This window comes from Oncorhynchus tshawytscha, linkage group LG04, assembly GCF_018296145.1.
Source record: "Oncorhynchus tshawytscha isolate Ot180627B linkage group LG04, Otsh_v2.0, whole genome shotgun sequence".
In the NCBI taxonomy this organism is placed as follows: domain Eukaryota; kingdom Metazoa; phylum Chordata; class Actinopteri; order Salmoniformes; family Salmonidae; genus Oncorhynchus; species Oncorhynchus tshawytscha.
In genome coordinates this window covers 18,579,594-18,600,667 of record NC_056432.1, presented here as the reverse complement: position 1 = coordinate 18,600,667, position 21,074 = coordinate 18,579,594, and the positions used below count along the sequence as shown (strand labels likewise).

The 21,074-nt window shown below is 43.0% G+C and overlaps 1 protein-coding gene across 4 annotated transcripts in view; it reads left to right on the top strand.

The window, feature by feature from the left end:
• The window catches only part of LOC112249461 (vacuolar protein sorting-associated protein 13A-like), an 80,323-nt gene extending 61,500 nt beyond the window's left edge, over window positions 1-18,823 (top strand). For all 4 annotated transcript variants that reach the window (XM_042320413.1, XM_042320412.1, XM_042320416.1 and 1 more), the window contains 11 exons: window positions 3,515-3,628; window positions 3,825-3,970; window positions 7,777-7,858; window positions 8,048-8,161; window positions 8,325-8,400; window positions 9,121-9,284; window positions 9,938-10,222; window positions 16,156-16,241; window positions 16,335-16,458; window positions 16,762-16,836; window positions 16,970-18,823. In XM_042320413.1, coding sequence (XP_042176347.1) covers window positions 3,515-3,628; window positions 3,825-3,970; window positions 7,777-7,858; window positions 8,048-8,161; window positions 8,325-8,400; window positions 9,121-9,284; window positions 9,938-10,222; window positions 16,156-16,241; window positions 16,335-16,458; window positions 16,762-16,836; window positions 16,970-17,020 — 1,317 coding nt within the window. In that variant the 3' untranslated portion in view covers window positions 17,021-18,823. The remainder of the gene's footprint in view (window positions 1-3,514; window positions 3,629-3,824; window positions 3,971-7,776; window positions 7,859-8,047; window positions 8,162-8,324; window positions 8,401-9,120; window positions 9,285-9,937; window positions 10,223-16,155; window positions 16,242-16,334; window positions 16,459-16,761; window positions 16,837-16,969) is intronic.
• Window positions 18,824-21,074: the final 2,251 nt, after the last annotated feature.

Here is a 21,074-nt window from a genome sequence, read left to right as displayed (position 1 = left end):
GGTACGTGAGGAGCTGCTTTGTCTATAGGATACTGTGACTCAGAATAGGTAAGTGAGGAGCTGCTTTGTCTATAGGATACTGTGACTCAGAGCCGGTACGTGAGGAGCTGCTTTGTCTATAAGATACTGTGACTCAGAATAAGTAAGTGAGGAGCTGCTTTGTCTATAGGATACTGTGACTCAGAGCAGGTACGTGTGGAGCTGCTTTGTCTATAGGATACTGTGACTCAGAATAGGTACGTGTCTATAACCCATGCATGCTACTACTAAAGGGGAAGATGAAGCAAAAGCCTTCACAGATAATTTTGAGGAGAGAGGTGTCTATTAAAAACATTTTCGCTATTACAACTGACGGTGCCTCCGCTATGGTGGGAAACATAAAGGATCCACAAAGCTGATTGAAGATAAGATTGGCCACCGTGTGGTTAAATGTCACTGTATCATTCACCAAGAGAATCTGTGTTCAAAGATTAAGCCCGTAGTGCTTAATCTTGGACAGCGCCTCTGTTTAGCGAGCTATGAAATTCTTCAGTTTGTGAGCAATTTAGATATTCAACAGACACAGTTAGTTGTAATGCACATATGAAAATCATAACGGGCACGCAGATCGTTAAAAATCTTAGGATAAATTGTAAATTGGCACTCTACACAAAAAAGGTTGCCGACGCCTGCTATAGACCTTTTCAACTGTCCAAACAATAACACTTTCTGCACTGAACAAAAATATAAACGCAACATGTAAAGTGTTGCTCCCATGTTTCTTGAGCTGAAATAAAAGATCCCAGACATTTTCCATATGCACAAAAAGTATTTCTCCCAAATGTTTTGCACAAATTTGTTTGCATCACTTTTAGTGAGCATTTCTGCTTTGCCAAGATAATCCATCCACCTGACAGGTGTGGCATATCAAGAAGATGATTAAACAGCATGATCATTACACATTGTCATTACTCAGGTGCACCTTGTGCTGGGGACAATAAAAGGCAACTCTAAAAGGTGCAGTTTTGTCACAGAACACAATGCTACAGATGTCTCAAGTTTTGAGGGAGCGTGCATTTGGCATGCTAACTCTAGGGATGTCCACCAGAGCTGTTGCCAGAGAACTTAATGTTAATTTCTCTACCCTAAGTTGCCTCCAACGTCCTTTTTAGAGAATTTGGCAGTATGGCCAACCAGCCTCAGAAATGCAGACCAACGTGTAACTACGCCAGCCCAGGACCTCCACATCTGGGTTCTTCACCTGCGGGATCGTCTGAGACCAGCCACCCGGACAGCTGGTGAAACTGTGGGTTTGCACAACCAAAGAATTTTTGCACAAACCGTCTAGCGGAAGCTCATCTGCGTGCTCGTTGTCCTCACCAGGGTCTTTACCTGACTGCAGTTCAGCATTGTAACTGACTTCAATGGGAAAATGCTCACCTTCAATGGGCACTGGCACGCTGGAGAAGTGTGCTCTTCACAGATGAATCCCTGTTTCAACTGTACCGGGCAGATGGCAGACAGCATGTATGGCGGCGTGTGGGCGAACGATTTGCTGATGCCAACGTTATGAACAGAGTGCCCCATCAAATCAAATCAAATCAATTTATATAGCCCTTCGTACATCAGCTGATATCTCAAAGTGCTGTACAGAAACCCAGCCTAAACCCCCAAACAGCAAGCAATGCAGGTGTAGAAGCACTACAAAAAGGTATCACATTGTTGTTTCTTAACAGACGGAAATGTGCACGTGAGAGCGATAAATTATACATTTAATAAAAACTGTTGCACCTACAAACTTAGTTAATACTGCATTTTTTAAGATCAATAGTAACTTTATGGACGCTGTCTCGTTTTAATCCGACGTTTCGAATTTGAGCCAGGTAGGCGCTACCGACCCTGTTAACCTTTTCACGTTTGAGTTCCAAATGTCCCATGGTGGCGGTGGGGTTATGGTATGGGCAGGCATCAGCTACAGACAACAAACACAAGTACATTTTATCAATGGCAATTTGAATTCACAGAGATACTGTGATGAGATCCTGAGGCACATTGTCGTGCCATTCATCCACCGACATCACCTAATGTTTAATCGTGATAATGCACGGCCCCATGTCGCAAGAATCTGTACACAATTCCTGGAAGCTGAAAATGTCCCAGTTCTTCCATGGCCTGCATACTCACCAGACATGTCACCCATTGAGCATGTTTGGGATGCTCTGGATTGATGTGTACGGCAGCTTGTTCCAGTTCCCGCCAGTATCCAGCAACTTTGCACAGCCATTGAAGAGGAGTGTGACAACATTCCACAGGCCAAAATCAACAGCCTGATCAACTCTATGCGAAGTAGATGTCGTGCTGCATCAGGCAAATGGGGTTCACCAGATACTGACTGGTTTTCTGATCCACACCACTACCTCCATGCCATCATCTGGTGCTGTCACCCACCCTGAGACCTAAAGTACTGTTATCCTAGCCTAACCAAGATCATGGGTTTGGTAGGATAATGGATGCTGCTTTGTGGGTATGAAGTGCTGTTGTAGAGAGGGGTTGCATCTTAGGTCAGCCATATACAGGGATTGTTACACCTACACCAATGATCAAGGACATCAGCTACAAATCTTTGTAATATCATCAAACAAAATGAGAGTGAGTGACAACCAAATAAAAGAGACAAACAGGGAATGTTCACTGACCAAAAAATATGCTATACTTAAATTCAGGAATCAACACTGTATTTCCTATCATTCAAAGAACGCCTTTGTAAACAGTTAATGGGTTTAGATATTCATCTCACTCCAAAACAAGAGATGATTGAATAGTTATTAATAGTGTCTAATACAAATAATAAGCAGAATGGCTGGGCTGGAACAGAAACCTGCACACCCAGTAGCTAGATCTCTAGGAGCAAGAGAAACTACAATGTATATAACCCGTTGGAGATATACCCTTCAGTCTCTCCAGGACTTGAGACTCTCTTTGTGACCTTCATCTGCAGAGTTCGCAGGTCTCTGTATCGGAGGTTAGAAAACATAGAAATTAGACTAGGACTTGTGTCATTATTCTCAGGTAATATAACATTTGTTTAATTTTTCTATAATTTGTCATAGTTCATGGTAGCTAACATTGTTTTTAGCAGATCAAGCTAACGTTTGTTTCATTAAAATAACAAATATTGGATGTCTGTCTATCCTATTTATATGTACTTAGCTGACATTACCTAGAATATATAGTTAACTTGATAAACAATTTACCCTTGTACCCACATCCTGCTGCTAACATTACTATCCATGCAGGCAATGCAGCCCGCTGCGATGCTTCTTTGGGAAATCTATCAACTTTAATATTCTAAAATAGATTTGTCCCTGGACGTAAGACCCATCCTACCTGCGAATACTATGAAAACAACTAGACTAAGTTTAGAACTGTGATGAAACAGCTGATGTTTACAAAAGCAATTGAAGTTCTTTTTGAGTTCCTGGGTTCACTTCCGCTCCTCGTCAATATCTCTCTCCTCTCCCTCGGTGGTGTTCAGGTGGAGTTGTTTGAGAAGGACATTAAGTATCTGAAGACTGAGCTGAACAACATCTCAGCCGCTGACACGTCCCCTATCAGTCTCTATGAGTACTTCCACATCTCTCCCATCAAGGTGAGCTTCAGTGTCATTACAGTGCATTTACTACCTGTATGTTATATTACGTTAGGGCCAGGAGATTTTCCAGACAGCATGGCTTGACCAGTAGGCCATCTAGTCATGAATTGTTATTGGCCAGTTATGCACCATAGCAAGGGATTCTATCATGGGATGATGTAGCTATAACAAGGTGTGTTTGTTTGTTTGATAGTTGCACCTGAGTTTGTCTTTGAGTTCTGGAGGAGAGGATGGTAATAAGGAGAAGAGGGAGACTGAGGTCATCCCTGTCCAATCCCTCAATCTGCTGCTGAAGAGCATCGGAGCAACCCTCACTGATGTGCAGGACGTCGTCTTCAAGTATGGACACATACAATGGCACACGCGCACACACACACACATATATACATATACAGTACCAGTCAAAAGTTTGGACACACCTACTCATTCCAGGGTTTTTCTATATTTGTTCTATTTTCTACATTGTAGAATTATAGTGAAGACATCAAAACTACGAAATAACACATGGGAATCATGTAGTAACGAAAAAAGTGTTAAACAAATCAAAATATATTTGAGATTCTTCAAAGTAGCCACCCTTGCCTTGATGACAGCTTTGCACACTTGGCATTCTCTCAACCAGCTTCATGAGGTAGTCACCTGGAATGCATTTCAATTAACAGGTGTGCCTTGTTATAAGTTAATTTGTGGAATTTCTTTCCTTCTTAATGCATTTGAGCCAATCAGTTGTGTTGTGACATGGTAGGGGTGGTATACAGAAGATAGTCCTATTTGGTAAAATACCAAGTCCATATAACAGCTCAAATAAGCAAAACAAAACACAGTCCATCATTACTTTAAGACATTTCAATAACTTTGAAAGTTTCTTCAAGTGCAGTTGCAAAAACCATCCAGCGCTATGATGAAACTGGCTCTCATGAGGACCGCCACAGGAATGGAAGACCCAGAGTTACCTCTGCTGCAGAGGATAAGTTAATTTGAGTTACTGTACCAGCCTCAGAAATTACAGCCCAAATAAATGCTTCACAGAGTTCAAGTAGAAGACACATCTCAACATCAACTGTTCAGAGGCGACGGTGTGAATCAGTCCTTCATGGTCGAATTGCTGCAAAGAAACCACTACTAAAGGACACCAATAAGAAGAAGAGACTTGCTTGGGCCAAGAAACACATGCAATGGGCATTAGACCGGTGGAAATCTGTCCTTTGGTCTGATGAGTCAAAATGTGAGATTTTTGGTTCCAACTGCCTTGTCTTTGTGAGACACAGAGAAGGTGAACGGATGATCTCAGCATGTGTGGTTCCCACTGGGAAGCACGTAGGAGGAGGTGTGATGGTGTGGGGGTGCTTTGCTGTTGACACTGTCTGTGATTTATTTAGAATTCAAGGCACACTTAACCAGCATAGCTACCAATGCATTCTGCTGTGTGGGAACTCCTTCAAGACTGTTGGAAAAGCATTCCAGGTGAAGCTGGTTGATGAAATGCCAAGAGTGTGCAAAGCTGTCATCAAGGCAAGGGGGGCTACTTTGAAAAATCTCAAATATATTTTGATTTGTTTAACAGTTTTTTGGTTACTACATGATTCCATATGTGTTATTCATAGTTTTGATGTCATCATCTATTATTCTACAATGTAGAAAGTAGTAGAAATAAAGAAAAACCCTTGAATGAGTAGGTGTGTCCAAACTTTTAACTGGTACTAATATATATATCAGTTGAAGTCGGAAGTTTACAAGAAATTTGTTGAGTGGTTGAAAAACACATTTTAATGACTCCAACCTAAGTGGCACACTTAATTACTCCAACCTAAGGCTAGTTAAAACTTGTTTTTCAACCACTCAACAAATTTCTTGTTAACAAACTATAGTTTTGGCAAGTCGGTTAGGACATCTACTTTGTGCATGACACAAGTAATTTTTCCAACAATTGCTTACAGACAGATTATTTCACTTATAATTCACTATATCACAATTCCAGTGGGTCAGAAATTTGCATAAACTAAATTCACTGTGTCTTAAAACAGCTTGGAAAATTCCAGAAAATTATGTCATGGCTTTAGAAGCTTCTGATTGGCAAATTGACATCATTTGATTCAATTGGAGGTGTACCTGTGGATGTATTTCAAGGTCTACCTTCAAACTCAGTGCCTCTTTGCTTGACATCATGGTAAAATCAAAAGAAATCACCTCCACAAGTCTGGTTCATCCTTGGGAGCAATTTCCAAACACCTGAAGGTACCACGTTCATCTTTACAAACAATAGTACGCAAGTAGAAACACCATGGGACCATGCAGCCGTCATACCGCTCAGGAAGGAGATGCGTTTTGTCTCCTAGATATGAACGTACTTTGGTGCGAAAAGTGCAAATCAATCCCAGAACAACAGCAAAAGACCTTGAGAAGAGGCTGGAGGAAACAGGTACAAAAGTATCTATATCCACAGTAAAATGAGTCCTATTTTGACATAACCTGAAAGGCCGCTCAGCAAGGAAGAAGCCACTGCTCCAGAACCGCCATAAAAAAGCCAGACTACAGTTTGCAACTGCATACGGGGACAAAGATCGTACTTTTTGGAGAAATGTCCTCTGGTCTAATGAAACAAAAATAGAACCGTTTGGCCATAATGACCATCATTATGTTTGGAGGAAAAAGGTGGAGGCTTGCAAGCTGAAGAACACCATCCCAACCGTGAAGCACGGGGGTGGCAGCATCATGTTGCGGGGTGCTTTGCTGCAGGAGGGACTGATGCACTTCACAACATAGATGGCATCTGGATTTTTTTTCTCATTTTGTCTGTCATAGTTGAAGTGTACCTATGATAAAAAATTACAGGCCTCTCTCATCTTTTTAACCTCTTGCTCCTACTTGAGACGCAGACGTCCCATCTAGAGCTCTGGAAATGCAAATGCGCTACGCTAAACGCTAATAGTATTAGTTAAAACGCAAACGTTCATTAAAATACACATGCAGGGTATTGAATTAAAGCTACACTCGTTGTGAATCCAGGCAACAAGTCAGATTTTTAAAATGCTTTTCGGCGAAAGCATGAGAAGCTATTATCTGATAGCATGTAACACCCCAAAAGACCCGCAGGGGATGTAAACAAAATAATTAGCATAGTCGGCGCTACACAAACCGCACAATAAAATATAAAACATTCATTACCTTTGACCATCTTCTTTGTTGGCACTCCTTGATGTCCCATAATCAATATTGGGTCTTTTTTTCGATTAAATCGGTCCATATATAGCCTAGATATCGATCTATGAAGACTGTGTGATAAACGGAAAAAAATAGCGTTTCATAACGTAACGTCATTTTTTAAAAGTAAAAAAGTCGACGATAAACTTTCACAAAACACTTCGAAATACTTTTGTAATGCAACTTTAGGTATTAGTACACGTTAATAAGCGATAAAATTCATCAGGAGGCGATGTAAATTCTATAGGTGGTCGTCTGGAAAAAATGTCCGGAAAAAACTCAACCAATACATCCTGTTGGAGGCCGGAGGGAATCGGTTCCCTTGGGTCGGTTCGACCAAGAATCAAATCCGAAGCAAATGAGAAGACTCTAGACATCCTGTGGAAGCTGTAGGTACTGCAACCTCGGCCTCATTTAATACGGTTCACCTTTAACAATTCCTGGAAGTGGCGCATGGATATTTTTTTCCATTTTCAGTGATCAGATTTTCCTGCGCTTTTCGATGAAACAGACGCTCTGTTATAGTCACAGCCGTGATTTAACCAGTTTTTGAAACGTGAGAGTGTTTTCTATCCACACATACTAATCATATGCATATACTATATTCCTGGCATGAGTAGCAGGACGCCAAAATGTTGCGCGATTTTTAACAGAATGTTCGAAAAAGTAGAGAGTCGACTTAAGAGGTTTTAAGTGGGAGAACTTGCACAATCGGTGGCTGACTAAATACTTTTTGCCCCACTGTATATATATATTATATATATATACACACACACACACACACACACACACACACACACACACACACACACACAAACAGAGACTCTACAAAAGCACTTCATTCCATTTATTTGCTTTTGGCAAAGCTTTATTTTACCATGTCCCCTTTTTGTAAACATTTACACTAGCGTCTGACCCACTGTCATTTTCTGTAACTTCCCTAGATTGGCCTATTTCGAGCTGACATTCCAGTTTCGCACTCGCCAGCAACTACAATGGGAGGTCATCAGACACTACTCGAAGCAGGTAACATCTCACACACACTCTACTCCAATTGGGAACTAATGGCCAAATCCTAGCAAGTCACTCATTCACTTCAACTAATGGTTTATGTGAAAACTTTTAGTTCCTCTAGTTAGGATCCCCCCCCCCAACAAGTAATGTAATTACTATGATACACAAGACAACTGAGCCATGTACCCATCCATGTCTCAGGCGATAAAGCAGATGTATGTGCTGGTATTGGGCTTGGACGTGCTGGGAAACCCCTTTGGACTGATCCGAGGTCTGTCTGAGGGAGTGGAGGCTTTCTTCTATGAGCCCTATCAGGTAAGACCCCAGTGCAACCAGTATGAACCACGCCAGGTCAAACTACGCATAAACTAAATCACTTATAGTGCCAAACACTATAAATGTGTAATACTTGACACAGTGCGGTAGTTATCTGTATAGATGGTATGTATCCGAGTAACTCTGTTTTGGGGTTCTCAAGGGAGCTATCCAGGGACCAGAGGAGTTTGTGGAGGGTATGGCACTGGGGGTGAAGGCACTGGTTGGAGGAGCAGTGGGTAAGTGCTGTTCTTGTTCATCTCTTTTCTGCTCACCTTGATTCTCCTTAATTCCCTCATTGCCATCCTTCCACTTCAGACTTACTTAACTATATTTACCCCCTGACATTTCTCTCTCGCGCTCTCTCTCTCTTCCATTCTCTCTTCTTTGTCCTTCTCTTATGGGTATCTCTTTCTCTCTCCCTTGTCTTCTCTCCCTCCTGTTTTCTCTCTCCCCTGTCTTCTCTCCCCTTGTCTTCTCTCTCCCCCTTGTCTTCTCTCTCCCCTTGTCTTCTCTCTCCCCTGTCTTCTCTCTCCCCTGTCTTCTCTCTCCCCTGTCTTCTCTCCCCCTTGTCTTCTCTCTCCCCTGTCTTCTCTCTCCCCTGTCTTCTCTATCCCCTGTCTTCTCTCCCCCTGTCTTCTCTCTCCCCTGTCTTCTCTCTCCCCTGTCTTCTCTCTCCCCTGTCTTCTCTCCCCCTGTCTTCTCTCCCCTGTCTTCTCTCTCCCCTGTCTTCTCTCCCCCTGTCTTCTCTCCCCCTTGTCTTCTCTCTCCCCTGTCTTCTCTCTCCCCTGTCTTCTCTCTCCCCTGTCTTCTCTCTCCCCTGTCTTCTCTCTCCCCTGTCTTCTCTCCCCCTGTCTTCTCTCCCCCTGTCTTCTCTCTCCCTTGTCTTCTCTCCCCCCTGTCTTTTCTCTCCCTTGTCTTCTAACTCCCCTCTTCTCTCTTCTCTTCCCTTCTCCCAGGGGGCATTGCGGGCGCTGCCTCCAGGATAACAGGCGCCATGGCGAAGGGTGTGGCTGCCATGACGATGGATGAGGAATACCAGCAGAAGAGACGAGAGGCTATGAACAAGCAGCCCAGCGGCCTGAGAGAGGGCCTGACTCGTGGAGGCAAAGGACTGGTTTCTGTGAGTCTGACCCACTATAGAACACTAACACCAGTACGGCCTAACTGGTGTCTGATAATCAAACCCAGAAACATCATCACAACAGAACCGGGATGTGTGCAGTAGTACAACGTAACCTACTACGTTATAGGGGAAGTTGAAGATAAGGTTGCTTTTACACAGGTAGCCTAATTCTGATCTTTTTCCACTAAATGTTATTTTGACCAATCAGATCAGCTCTTTTGCCAATAATTGGGCAAAATATTAGAATTGTGCTGCCTTTGTAAACACAGCCTAAGAGACATATTATTGTATAAATATTTTTAAAGAAGGTTTATGAATAGTTTTTATTTTTAACTATAAGAGTAGGACTAAAATGGCCCCATTCTCAGAACTTACAAACAATTTTCTAACTTGATATGCTTTGCGGATATGTCCCCAAAACTGTTGCCAATAATTGGGCAAAATATCAGAATTGGTATGCCTGTGTAAGCACAGCCTAGGTTTTTCCTAATGACCAAGTTCAGATAGTCTCCATTTCAACAGTCTTCACCCATCGGGTGCCTACAGAACACAATCCAGCTGTCTGTGAGTCTTACCAGTATAGCTGAGCAGTAGAAACAGTCTCTCAGACCTGTTTTCCCTGTCTGTAACACTCCCATTCTCCATCTCAGGGCTTCGTCAGTGGGATCACAGGGATTGTCACCATGCCCATTAGAGGTGCTCAGAAGGAGGGTGCGGCAGGCTTCTTTAAGGGTGTCGGGAAGGGGCTGGTGGGGGCTGTGGCCAGACCCACAGGAGGTATCATCGACATGGCCAGCAGCACTTTCCAGGGCATCAAGAGGGCGGCTGAGACGTCCCAGGATGTGGAGAGTCTGCGTCCGCCTCGCTTCATTCACGAGGACGGGGTCATCCGACCATATAAGGAGAGAGAAGGCATTGGCAGCCAGATGCTACAGGTAACAGGAATTATCTTTAAAACATCAACTAACCCTTATATCCTCTGTAAACAGAGGACTTCTCTGATATTAGCCACCAAATAGAAGAACACTAACTAAAATTGGGGGATTATGTGAACTCCAATAAGAGACGCTAATCTTCCTTCATGTTCCAAATTGTTTTTCCATTCGTGTCCTAATGAACACGATGCCACAAGGTCAGGTGTCAGGGTTCATGTTAATGTGTGGCCTCGCATAAAAACATCCCCTTTCTCTCCCTCTCTCACTCCACTTCTCAGCCCCTTATTGCATCTTAAAGTCCAGATAGATTTTCATCTTCATTGTCTCTTTCATCCTAAATCTCAGATTTATGTGCGTTAACCCACCTGGTCTATAGTTCTCCTATAGAGCATGGCTGTTGTAGCTCTCTGTGTGTGGAGTTCGACATAGGCTGTGTTTACACCCGAAGAACCCAATAAAACATTTTTTTTTTATATACAATCTTTTTTTCCATCTGTCAACAAGCAAGTTGTGACCCATATCTGATTTGCGCATTCACACTGATGTAGCCTCTGAAGCAGCGCACAGATGCAATGCTCTTTTCATTTCACTGTTCCTTTCAATTTTGGTAGGTCATGTGCAAAAAAAAAACATCTCAGAGCAAAACAATATCTGATTTGAGAGTCACATATGGAGCATCAGAATTATATCAGCATTGAGATCCACATAAAGAAGTGATGTAAATCGGAAGTCAGAAGATCATATTCCATGTGTTTTTGTTGTTGTGTACATATTAGGGAAAATATCAGATATGGAAATAATTGGCAAAAGATCTGAATGGGCTACCTGTGTAAAACCAGCCTTAATGATGTTAGGCCTTGTTCTCACTGGCAGTTTGAAGTGACTCAAATCTTATTTTTTGGACTATCCTATTCTAATCGAATCTTTTCCTGCAGTCTGAACAGACAAAAAGCACATGGAATCAGATTCAAACCACATTCATAGGTGGTTTGAAATCAGATACAAATCTGATTCCTGGCCATGTGACTTGTCTGAATGTTCAGTTCAGATTTATTTGCCCTCAAGTATTTTTTGACTGTTATTTGGCATATCTTGTTGCTTGCTAGATACTCTGTTGACAGTTTGACAAAAACATGGTGTAGCTTGTTAGCTTGTTAATTGTTTACAAACAAATTAGTGAGTGCGCTAACAAGCTAAATATCTTGTTGACGGTTGAATTTTAGAAAATTCAAAGCAATTGGGAAACTTCCAAGACAGGCGATGTTGGCACCTTAACTTGCTACACAAAAACTTGTGTGCGTGAGAGGAAGCACGAGCACCACCACCAGTCAGCCTGCACCACCACCACCAGTCAGCCTGCACCACCAACACCAGTCAGCCTGCACCACCACCGCCAGTCAGCCTGCACCACCAACACCAGTCAGCCTGCACCACCACCACCAGTCAGCCTGCACCACCACCACCAGTCAGCCTGCACCACCAACACCAGTCAGCCTGCACCACCACCGCCAGTCAGCCTGCGCCACCACCGCCAGCCAGCCTACGCCACCACCGCCAGTCAGCCTGCGCCACCACCGCCAGTCAGCCTGCGCCACCACCGCCAGTCAGCCTGCGCCACCACCGCCAGTCAGCCTGCGCCACCACCGCCAGTCAGCCTGCGCCACCACCGCCAGTCAGCCTGCGCCACCACCGCCAGTCAGCCTGTGCCACCACCGCCAGTCAGCCTGCGCCACCACCGCCAGTCAGCCTGTGCCACCACCGCCAGTCAGCCTGCGCCACCACCGCCAGTCAGCCTGCGCCACCACCGCCAGTCAGCCTGCGCCACCACCGCCAGTCAGCCTGCGCCACCACCGCCAGTCAGCCTGCACCACCACCGCCAGTCAGCCTACACCACTCCCGCCAGTCAGCCTACACCACTCCCGCCAGTCAGCCTACACCACTCCCGCCAGTCAGCCTACACCACTCCCGCCAGTCAGCCTACAACACCACCGCCAGTAGGCCTACACCACCACCACCGCCAGTCAGCCTACACCACCACCGCCAGTCAGCCTACACCACTCCCGCCAGTCTGATTTGTTCACAAGTAACTTGCTGTTTGGACAGTCAGTATTCCAAAACTAATTTCAGTATTAAGGCCTGCAGTAAGAACAAAGCATGGCAGAGCTCGAGTTCCTCCTGCCTGGCTAGATACGCAGGTGTTGCATTGCATCAACCAATTGTTTCATTCCACGTCATCGACAGGCATCAGATTGGTATAACTTGTGATTTTGGTTACCTGGTATGTTAAATGCCTATCCAGGCTTTGTAACATCTGGCATGTGTCAGCAATGTAGATGGCCAGAGTTTGGGTTGATTTCAATTCAATCAATTAAATTTGGCCTGCAGGGCTGGAATGGAATGGGACCGTCATGAACTGTAGATGTCGTGAGCTAAGGCATTGAGATAATAATGTTGTGTTGTTTTGTCATAATGTTGTGTTGTTTTGATGTTTATGGACCCAAAAAGTGGGCAGGCAAAGACAGGTCAAAGGCAGGCAGAGGTCTGTAATCCAGGGCAGAGTCAATAAGGTACAGAATAGCAGGCAGGCTTGGGGTCAGGACAGGCCGAAAGGTCAGAACCGGGGAGACTAGGAAACAGAACTTGAGAAAGCAGGAAGACAGGAAAACACGCTGGTAAGATCTGACAAGACGAACTGGCAACAGACAAACAGAGAACATAGGTATAAATACACCGGGGATAATGAAGAAGATGGGCGACACCTGGAGGGGGTGGAGACGAGTACAAAGACAGGTGAAACAGATCAGGGTGTGACAGGTAATGCTTTGGTCTTTCATAGTTGTTCTTGAAGCTGCGCTGTACTGATGTTTTGAGTGATGAAATTATGTGATAATTTGCTTCAATGGAAACAAAATGTTTTTGTAGAGCTCGATATTATTAGCGACGGGCTTGTCTGTCTGCCCTGACATTGGCTTGGTCTGCTCTCTTGTCATGTCTACAGAAAAGGGTGGCCTTCACTGATTGGAGTAGGACTGGCAGTGATGATGATGATCACTAGAGTGTAATTGCTAAGTCCTAGTTAACGCTTTGGTCTTCCATAGCTTTTAATGTGTACTGTATGTTTTTTTGTGTCGGTCACTGGGGTGTAGCCTGCTCCAGCAGGACATTTTAACACTAGGCCTCCTGAATAACCAGCTGCCAGGCTGTTTGTCATTCTCGTCTGTTTTTTATTTTTTGTTAACTCTGTGCCCAGCATTGCAAGGGCAGGACCCCCTTGCATTTTGTCATGTAAAAGCATCATTTTATTTATTTTACCCTTCATCTGTCATCCAACCTTCTGCCCTATCATGTAAGGGGGCGGAGTCAGAAATCTTTAATCATAATAATTTAATTGATTAAAACAAATATGAATGTTATGCTGTCGTAGAGCCAGGATTTTGGGGGGGGAAAGTAGATATTATTCATTTTAAGTTAATATGAAATACAGTGGGTTCCAAAATTACTGGCACCCCTGACTGGCAATGCACAAACAATACTTAAAACCATATAATTATAGAGAAACTCAAAAATACCAACGTGAGAAATACTGTACTTTATTAATTAGTTTAGTTTCAATGGAACCAACCAAAATCATACAATTATATAATACAAAATAAATGTAACCAAAATCAAGGTTCCATAATTATTGCCACTCCTCATTTAGTACTTAGTGCAACTACCTCTGGTAAGGATAACAGCATGGAGTCTTTTTCTGTAATGTTTGACAAGGTTAAGGAACACATTTGGAGGGATTTTGGACCATTCCTCTATGCAGATCCTTTCAAGATCCTTCACAATCTTGGGTTTGCGTTTATCAACTGCCCTCAAAATTGCATGATACTTGGTGGAATTCATTATGCCATCAACCTTAACCAGTGCCCCTGGACCTCTGGAATTAAAACAGCCCCAAAACATCACTGACCCACCACCATATTTCACCGTGGGTATGAGGTGCCCCTGGACCTCTGGAATTAAAACAGCCCCAAAACATTACTGACCCACCACCATATTTCACCATGTGTATGAGGTGCCCCTGGACCTCTGGAATTAAAACAGCCCCAAAACATTACTGACCCACCACCATATTTCACCGTGGGTATGAGGTGCCCCTGGACCTCTGGAATTAAAACAGCCCCAAAACATTACTGACCCACCACCATATTTCACCATGTGTATGAGGTGACTCTCCTTGTATGCATCTCTGTTTTGACGCCAAATATGCCGATGCTGTATCTGACCAAAACGTTCCATTTTGATCTCATCTGACCAGAGCACCTTCTTCCAGTCATAATTTAAATGGCGTTTGGCAAACTCCAAGCGCTTGCGTCTGTGTCTTGGGTCAGAAAGGGCTTTCTTCTGGCAACCCTTCCAAAGAGCCTGTGGAGGTGGCGTGTGATGGTGCTTTTTGAAACCTGGTGACCCCAAGACACTACCAAGTCCTGCAATTCATTCACAGTGATTCTTGGGGATTTTGTTGCTTCTCTCACCGTCCTCCTCCCAATCCTGGGGGGCAAAATGCATTTGTGTCCTCTACCTGTGAGGTTTCAACTGTTCCATATATTTAGAATTTTATTATAATTGCCCTGACAGTGCTCAGTAGTAGTATATTCAATCGTTTGTGGATCTTCTTGTAGCCATTACCAGATTAATGAAGGTTTACCACCATCGGTCTCTTTTAAACTGCCAGTTCTTTTGTTTTCTTCATGGTGTTGGATGACAAAGGTATATTGCATGCGTGTTTCCTCATTTTTATACCCTAGTGAAACAGAAAGGGATGTAATGGCTCAATATAGTTTCTTAAGACTTAGATAAACTTAAATAAGTGGAATGTAATTCCTGGTTTAATTTTGGTAGATATTATTTCCAATCATCTTTAAGGATGCCATTAATTGTGAAACCTGGATTTGGAGGACATTGGTTTTGAATTAAATCAATAAATTATTTGGGTGTCTTCCAATGAAACATTAATAAAGTACAGTATTTCTTATATGTTGGTATTTTGAGTTTCTCTATAATTATATTGTTTATGCATTGCCAGTCAGGGATGGCAGTAATTTGAGCCCACTGTATATTGTATTGGTCTGGAGTGATGTAATGGTCAGTCAGCAGTCCTCCGTCATGGCATTTTGGCCCTCCCTCTTTCAGAATCATTGTTATGCACTCAGTCTTTCACTCATATCCATCACTGCTGCTCTTCCTACTAAATAAAGTGCATTTTAAAACATCTATTTCATCGTCTTCTCATCCAAACCTTTTCTTATCACTTCATCAACATTCATTACCATGCAATTATGAAAGGTTTAAACGGTTTATAACAGGTATGCGTTAGACTCAATAAAGAAGTATCAGTGTACCACAGGGGAGTATTTAGATGGTCACATGACAGATGGTCCACAAGTCAAGTGGAAAGATGATGGCCCTGTTTGAATACTTCAAAAATACACCCGTCTTCCTTCCTTCTTCCCTTGAAGTTATCACTGATCTAACACACATTTATGTGTGTAAGCAACTGTTGTAGCACAACTTTCTCCAATCCAGCCATGTCAGATCAGGGATTTCTTCAAGAAATGGAGAAAGGAAGGATGCATCCATCAAGTATTCAAACAGAGCCTAGGATGTGTCCTGCATGCAAGCCATTGTCAGATCCGTAGGGGAAGTATGTAGATCAGTAACAGTACTCATCAGATCTCCTGCCAGAGCCCGTGTGAATGGTGAACATCCCAAAGCCATTTTAATCGAAGTGTGAAAAGGGTACCAAATTTCTCTTATCATATCAGCAGTAGAGTTAGCATTTAGTTTAGCATATCCTATGTTTAAATGTCCAATTTGATAAAGACATGTGCCTATTTTCTAGAATTGTGTTGAAATAATCTGATAAGCAAATTCCTCTCTTTTAGAAAATTGAGAATGGACAGTTCGCCAAGTACAGATACTTTGCTCACGCCAAAGTAAACGAGTCAGATTTCTTGATGATCACCAAAAGGTAAGAGGCTGGCTAAAGTTTGTAGTATTAAATGTAGACTGTAATGGCTGTCTGTGAATGTTCTGAGGCTCTATCTATCTCTTGTCTTGCTAGTGGAATCTTTTTCGTGACCAAAGGCACATTTGGGCAGCTTACCTGTGAGTGGCAGTATCTGTTTGACGAGTTCACCAAGAAGCCCATGATCGTGGAGGGGAGGAGGCTTCGGATAGAGGCAAAGGTATCCTCATCTGCCCATTGTAGTGATACACACACACAAAGTAATACCCGATACTACGTGAATGAAACTCATCTTAACCAAACTGCTTATTATAACCATCTGAATAAACCGCTCCCCATTTGCAAAGGAGTATCTCCCTTTAGCTGGAAATACCTGCGTATGGAATACCCCTTCACTCATTTGCATCCAAACAGTTTGTTCCTCTACATTGTATCATAGTTCGGCCCCCTATTTCTCAGAAATCATGTGTTGTCTAAAAAAAAAACTAATAAAAAAAAAAAAACTTTCCTGTATGTCTTTCAGGAGAGAGTAAAGTCTGTGTTTCATGCCAAAGAGTTTGGGAAGATTATAAACTTCAAAAGTCCAGAAATAGCCAAGGTGGGTTAGCATAACATAAACCGCTGCCATTTTTTGCTGTCGTTACACACACCAAACAATATTTGTCAGCAAATGACACCAAACTGTAATTCTATGGTTTAGTATTGAAATGTGTGGTTTTGTTTATCTACAGTGGGTTCTTACCAAGCTGGAGGACGCCAGGGAGAATCTACACAAGTACTGACTGGTCACTCCAATAGGGCCACCAACCAGCACTGAGACATGGCAAAAGTACAACATTGACTGATAGTGTGTGTGTGTGTGCGCGCAAGGGTAGGGTGTGCCTCTGTCAGTATACTACCTACTCACCCCCAGGTTAGACTTGCTCTTTCATTCACACAGGCACTCATACACAGACACAGACACACACACACGGACTGTCTGGACATCTTGCAGACACACAGGCTGCACTAGCTAACACTATCACTGCTCCGGTTGTACACAGCCATGTGGCAGAAATATCTCCTTGCACTTCCTTAAGCCAGTTTGGTCTGCCAGCGGTTGTAGAAGAGGCCGCGGGTGGGAGTATTCGAAGGCAGTAAACTACTCGCTGATGTTCTCTGTGTCGTTGGCACAGGTGAAGTGGGAGTAAACAGTCTCTCTGTCTAGGTTCTGCTCCTGGTACATATTCAGGATGAACTCCCTGGTTGCTTTAGGGTCATTCTGTGTGCGTTTCTCTATCAGAAGGCAAGTCATGTCAGGTTGCAGTCCGTGTGTCTGTAAAACAATTTGTATGTGTGTCAATGTCACTGCTATGATTGTATACAATTATGTGCCAGAAATGTCTCCCTTTCCTAAATATACATGTTTGTTTTTTATATTTTCTTTGAAGAAGTAGGTGCCTGAGGGACTTTCCTAACGGAGCTCTGTCATCACACTACAATTTGTTTGACAGTTACTGAATGACGTGCTTGTAAAGATATTGTGGCCAAATCATTGTGGGACTCAGAGCACTGTTTTTAACTGCCTTTATGTGTCTATGTTAAACAATTATTTTACTGTTAATATAGGAGGGGGAAAAGCATTTAAACTTTTTGTAAAATCAGCTTGTTAGCAGAGTCCAGTCCAAGATGCTAATGATTCTGTTCCAAGACTCACCCTATTCCATTCCATCTCTTCCTAAATCACTAACTGTTGTTTTTCTACACAATTCTGCATGCATTTTTTATATGTTAATCTGCTCTACATTAATTTCAGTGGAGTGTGTGGGTGTGTATACTGAGTGTACAAAACATTAAGAACACCTGCTCTTTCCATGACATAGACTGACCAGGTGAATCCAGGTGAAATGTATGATCCCTTATTGATGTAACTTGTTAAATCCACTTCAATCAGTGTAGAAGAAGGGGAGGAGACAGATTAAATAAGGATTTTTAAGCCTTGAGACATGGATTGTGTGTGAGTGCCATTCAGAGGGTGAAATGGCGTGACAAAAGATTTAAGTGCCTTTGAACAGGGTATGGTAGTCGGTGCCAGGCGCACCGGTTTACGACAAGAACTGCAATGCTGTTGAGTGTTTTACACTCAACCGTTTCCTGTGTGTTTCAAGAGTGGTCCACCACCCAAAGGACATCCAACCAATTTGAGACAACTTTGGCAAGCATTGGTTTCAACATGAGCCAGCATCCCTGCAGAACGCTTTTAACACCTTGTAGAGTCTATGCACTAACGAATTGAGGCAATTGAGGGGAGGGTGCGTAATGGAGTGGCAGCAGTGTTGGGTTTTCTGGAAACCTGTTTTGCCGTGGCTACAGATAGAAATTTACATGTTAGTCATTTAGCAGGCACTCTTATCCTGAGCGAATTACAGTTAGTGCATTCAAGATAGCTAGCTGGGACAACCACATTGCAGGCATAGAAAGTACATTTGTCCTCAATAATGTAGCTATCAGTAGAGTCAGAGCTGGGGGGGGGGGTCAAGTGCAAGTGCTGATGAATTTTTCTGCGCATGTTGGAATTTTTTATGTAGCTGCTGTCCACTCTGCATGTTCCAACTACTGCATTCCATCCCTCAGTAGGCTATTAAGCATGATTATGTTATTTTATCAGGAGGGGGGTTAGGCTACATGTAGCTATTTACATGTTATAGCCTACACAAAAGACATGATAAACATGGTCATACAAAGTTGTTTTCTATTTTTTCTTTACTTTTCACCCCCTTTTCTCCCCAATCGGTAGTTAGTCTTGTCCCATCGCTGCAACTCCCCTACGGACTCGGGAGAGGCGAAGGTCGAGAGCCATGTGTCCTCCGAAACACGACCCTGCCAAGCCACACTGCTCGCTTAACCCGGAAGCCAGCCGCACCAATGTGTCGGAGTAAACACGGCCAAGTGGCAACCATGTCAGCGTGCAGGCACCCGGCCCGCCACAGGAGTTGCTAGAGCGCGATGGGACAAGGACATCCCAGCCGGCCAGACCCTTCCCTAACCCTGACAATTGTGTGCCGCCTCATGGTTCTCCCGGTCGGCTGCGACACAGCCCGGGATCAAACCCAAATCTGTAGTGACGCCTCTAGCACTGCGATGCAGGGCCTTACACGGAGCCCAAACCGGCTGCGCGTGTGCGCCATCGTGCCCTATCGTGCATAATTGTATTTTGTCCCCCTACACCAAACGCGATCATGACACAGGTTAAAATATCAAAACAAACTCTGAACCAATGACATTCATTTGGGGACAGGTCGAAAAGCATTAAACATGTATGGCAATTTAGCTAGTTAGCTTGCACTTGCTAGCTAATTTGTCCTATTTAGCTAGCTTGGTGTTGCTAGCTAATTTGTCCTGGGATATAAACATTGAGTTGTTATTTTACCTGAAATGCACAAGGTCCTCTACTCCGACAATTAATCCACACGTAAACCGGCTAACCGAATCGTTTCTAGTCATCTCTCCTCCTTCCAGGCTTTTTCATCTTTGAACTTATATGGTGATTGGCATCTACACTTTCATAGTATTACCATGACAACCGGAAAAACATTTAGTCTTTCAATCACCCACGTGGGTATAACCAATGAGGAGATGGCACTGCGTCCTGCTTGTGTGACTGCATTATCCATTACAACAGATGGAGAAGCTTGTAGCCTTCATAATGGCCTTGAATGTTGGTTCAAATCGCTGAAGGGTTTTAGTTGCAGCTGTTCAGGAATATCCGGCTACATCATGGTTCAGAAGACGGTGTGTAAAGTGAGGGAGGTGGAGTGTGAGCAGCAGCTACGTAGAAAACATGTGTGCATAAAATAACACATGCACAGAATGTGATCTGTAGCTTTTGAGAAATAGGTTTCCAGAGGGGTGGGGGCAGAAACTCTGGATTCGCAGCCAGGTCCTTTAAAATCTATGGGTGGGCTTGTGTCTCCTCATTGGCAATTTTCATGTTTTTATGCAGCAGGTATGCAGTGCCATTAACGACAGAGAGATTTTAATATATATATACAGTACCAGTCAAAAGTTTGGACACCAAACTTTTTTTTACTATTTTCTACATTGTAGAATAATAGTGGAGACATCAAAACTATGAAATAATACATACGGAATCATGTAGTAAACACTAAATTGTTAAACAAATCAAAATATATTTTATATTTCATATTCTTCAAAGTAGCCAATCCTTGCCTTGATGACAGCTTTGCTTGTTGTAGAAACATTCCAAGGATGATCAATGGAAACAGGATGCACCGGAGCTCAATTTTGAGTCTCATAGCAAAGGGTCTGAATAGTTATGTAAATATGGTATCTGTTTTTTCTTTTTTTACAAACATTTGTAAAAACATGTTTTTTGTGGGGGTTTTTCATTATGGGGTATTGTGTGTAGATTAATTACTTTTTTTACAATTAAATCTATATCTGTCACACTTCAACTCAACAAAATGTGAAAAACATGTTCAAGGTGGTATAGATCTATAGGCACTGTATATACAGTGCCTTGCGAAAGTATTCGGCCCCCTTGAACTTTGCGACCTTTTGCCACATTTCAGGCTTCAAACATAAAGATATAAAACTTTTAACGGACCTCTGAGACTATCACTGTGCAGGTGCATTTATACGGAGACTTGATTACACCCAGGTGGATTGTATTTATCATCATTAGTCATTTAGGTCAACATTGGATCATTCAGAGATCCTCACTGAACTTCTGGAGAGAGTTTGCTGCACTGAAAGTAAAGGGGCTGAATAATTTTGCACGCCCAATTTTTCAGTTTTTGATTTGTTAAAAAAGTTTGAAATATCCAATAAATGTCG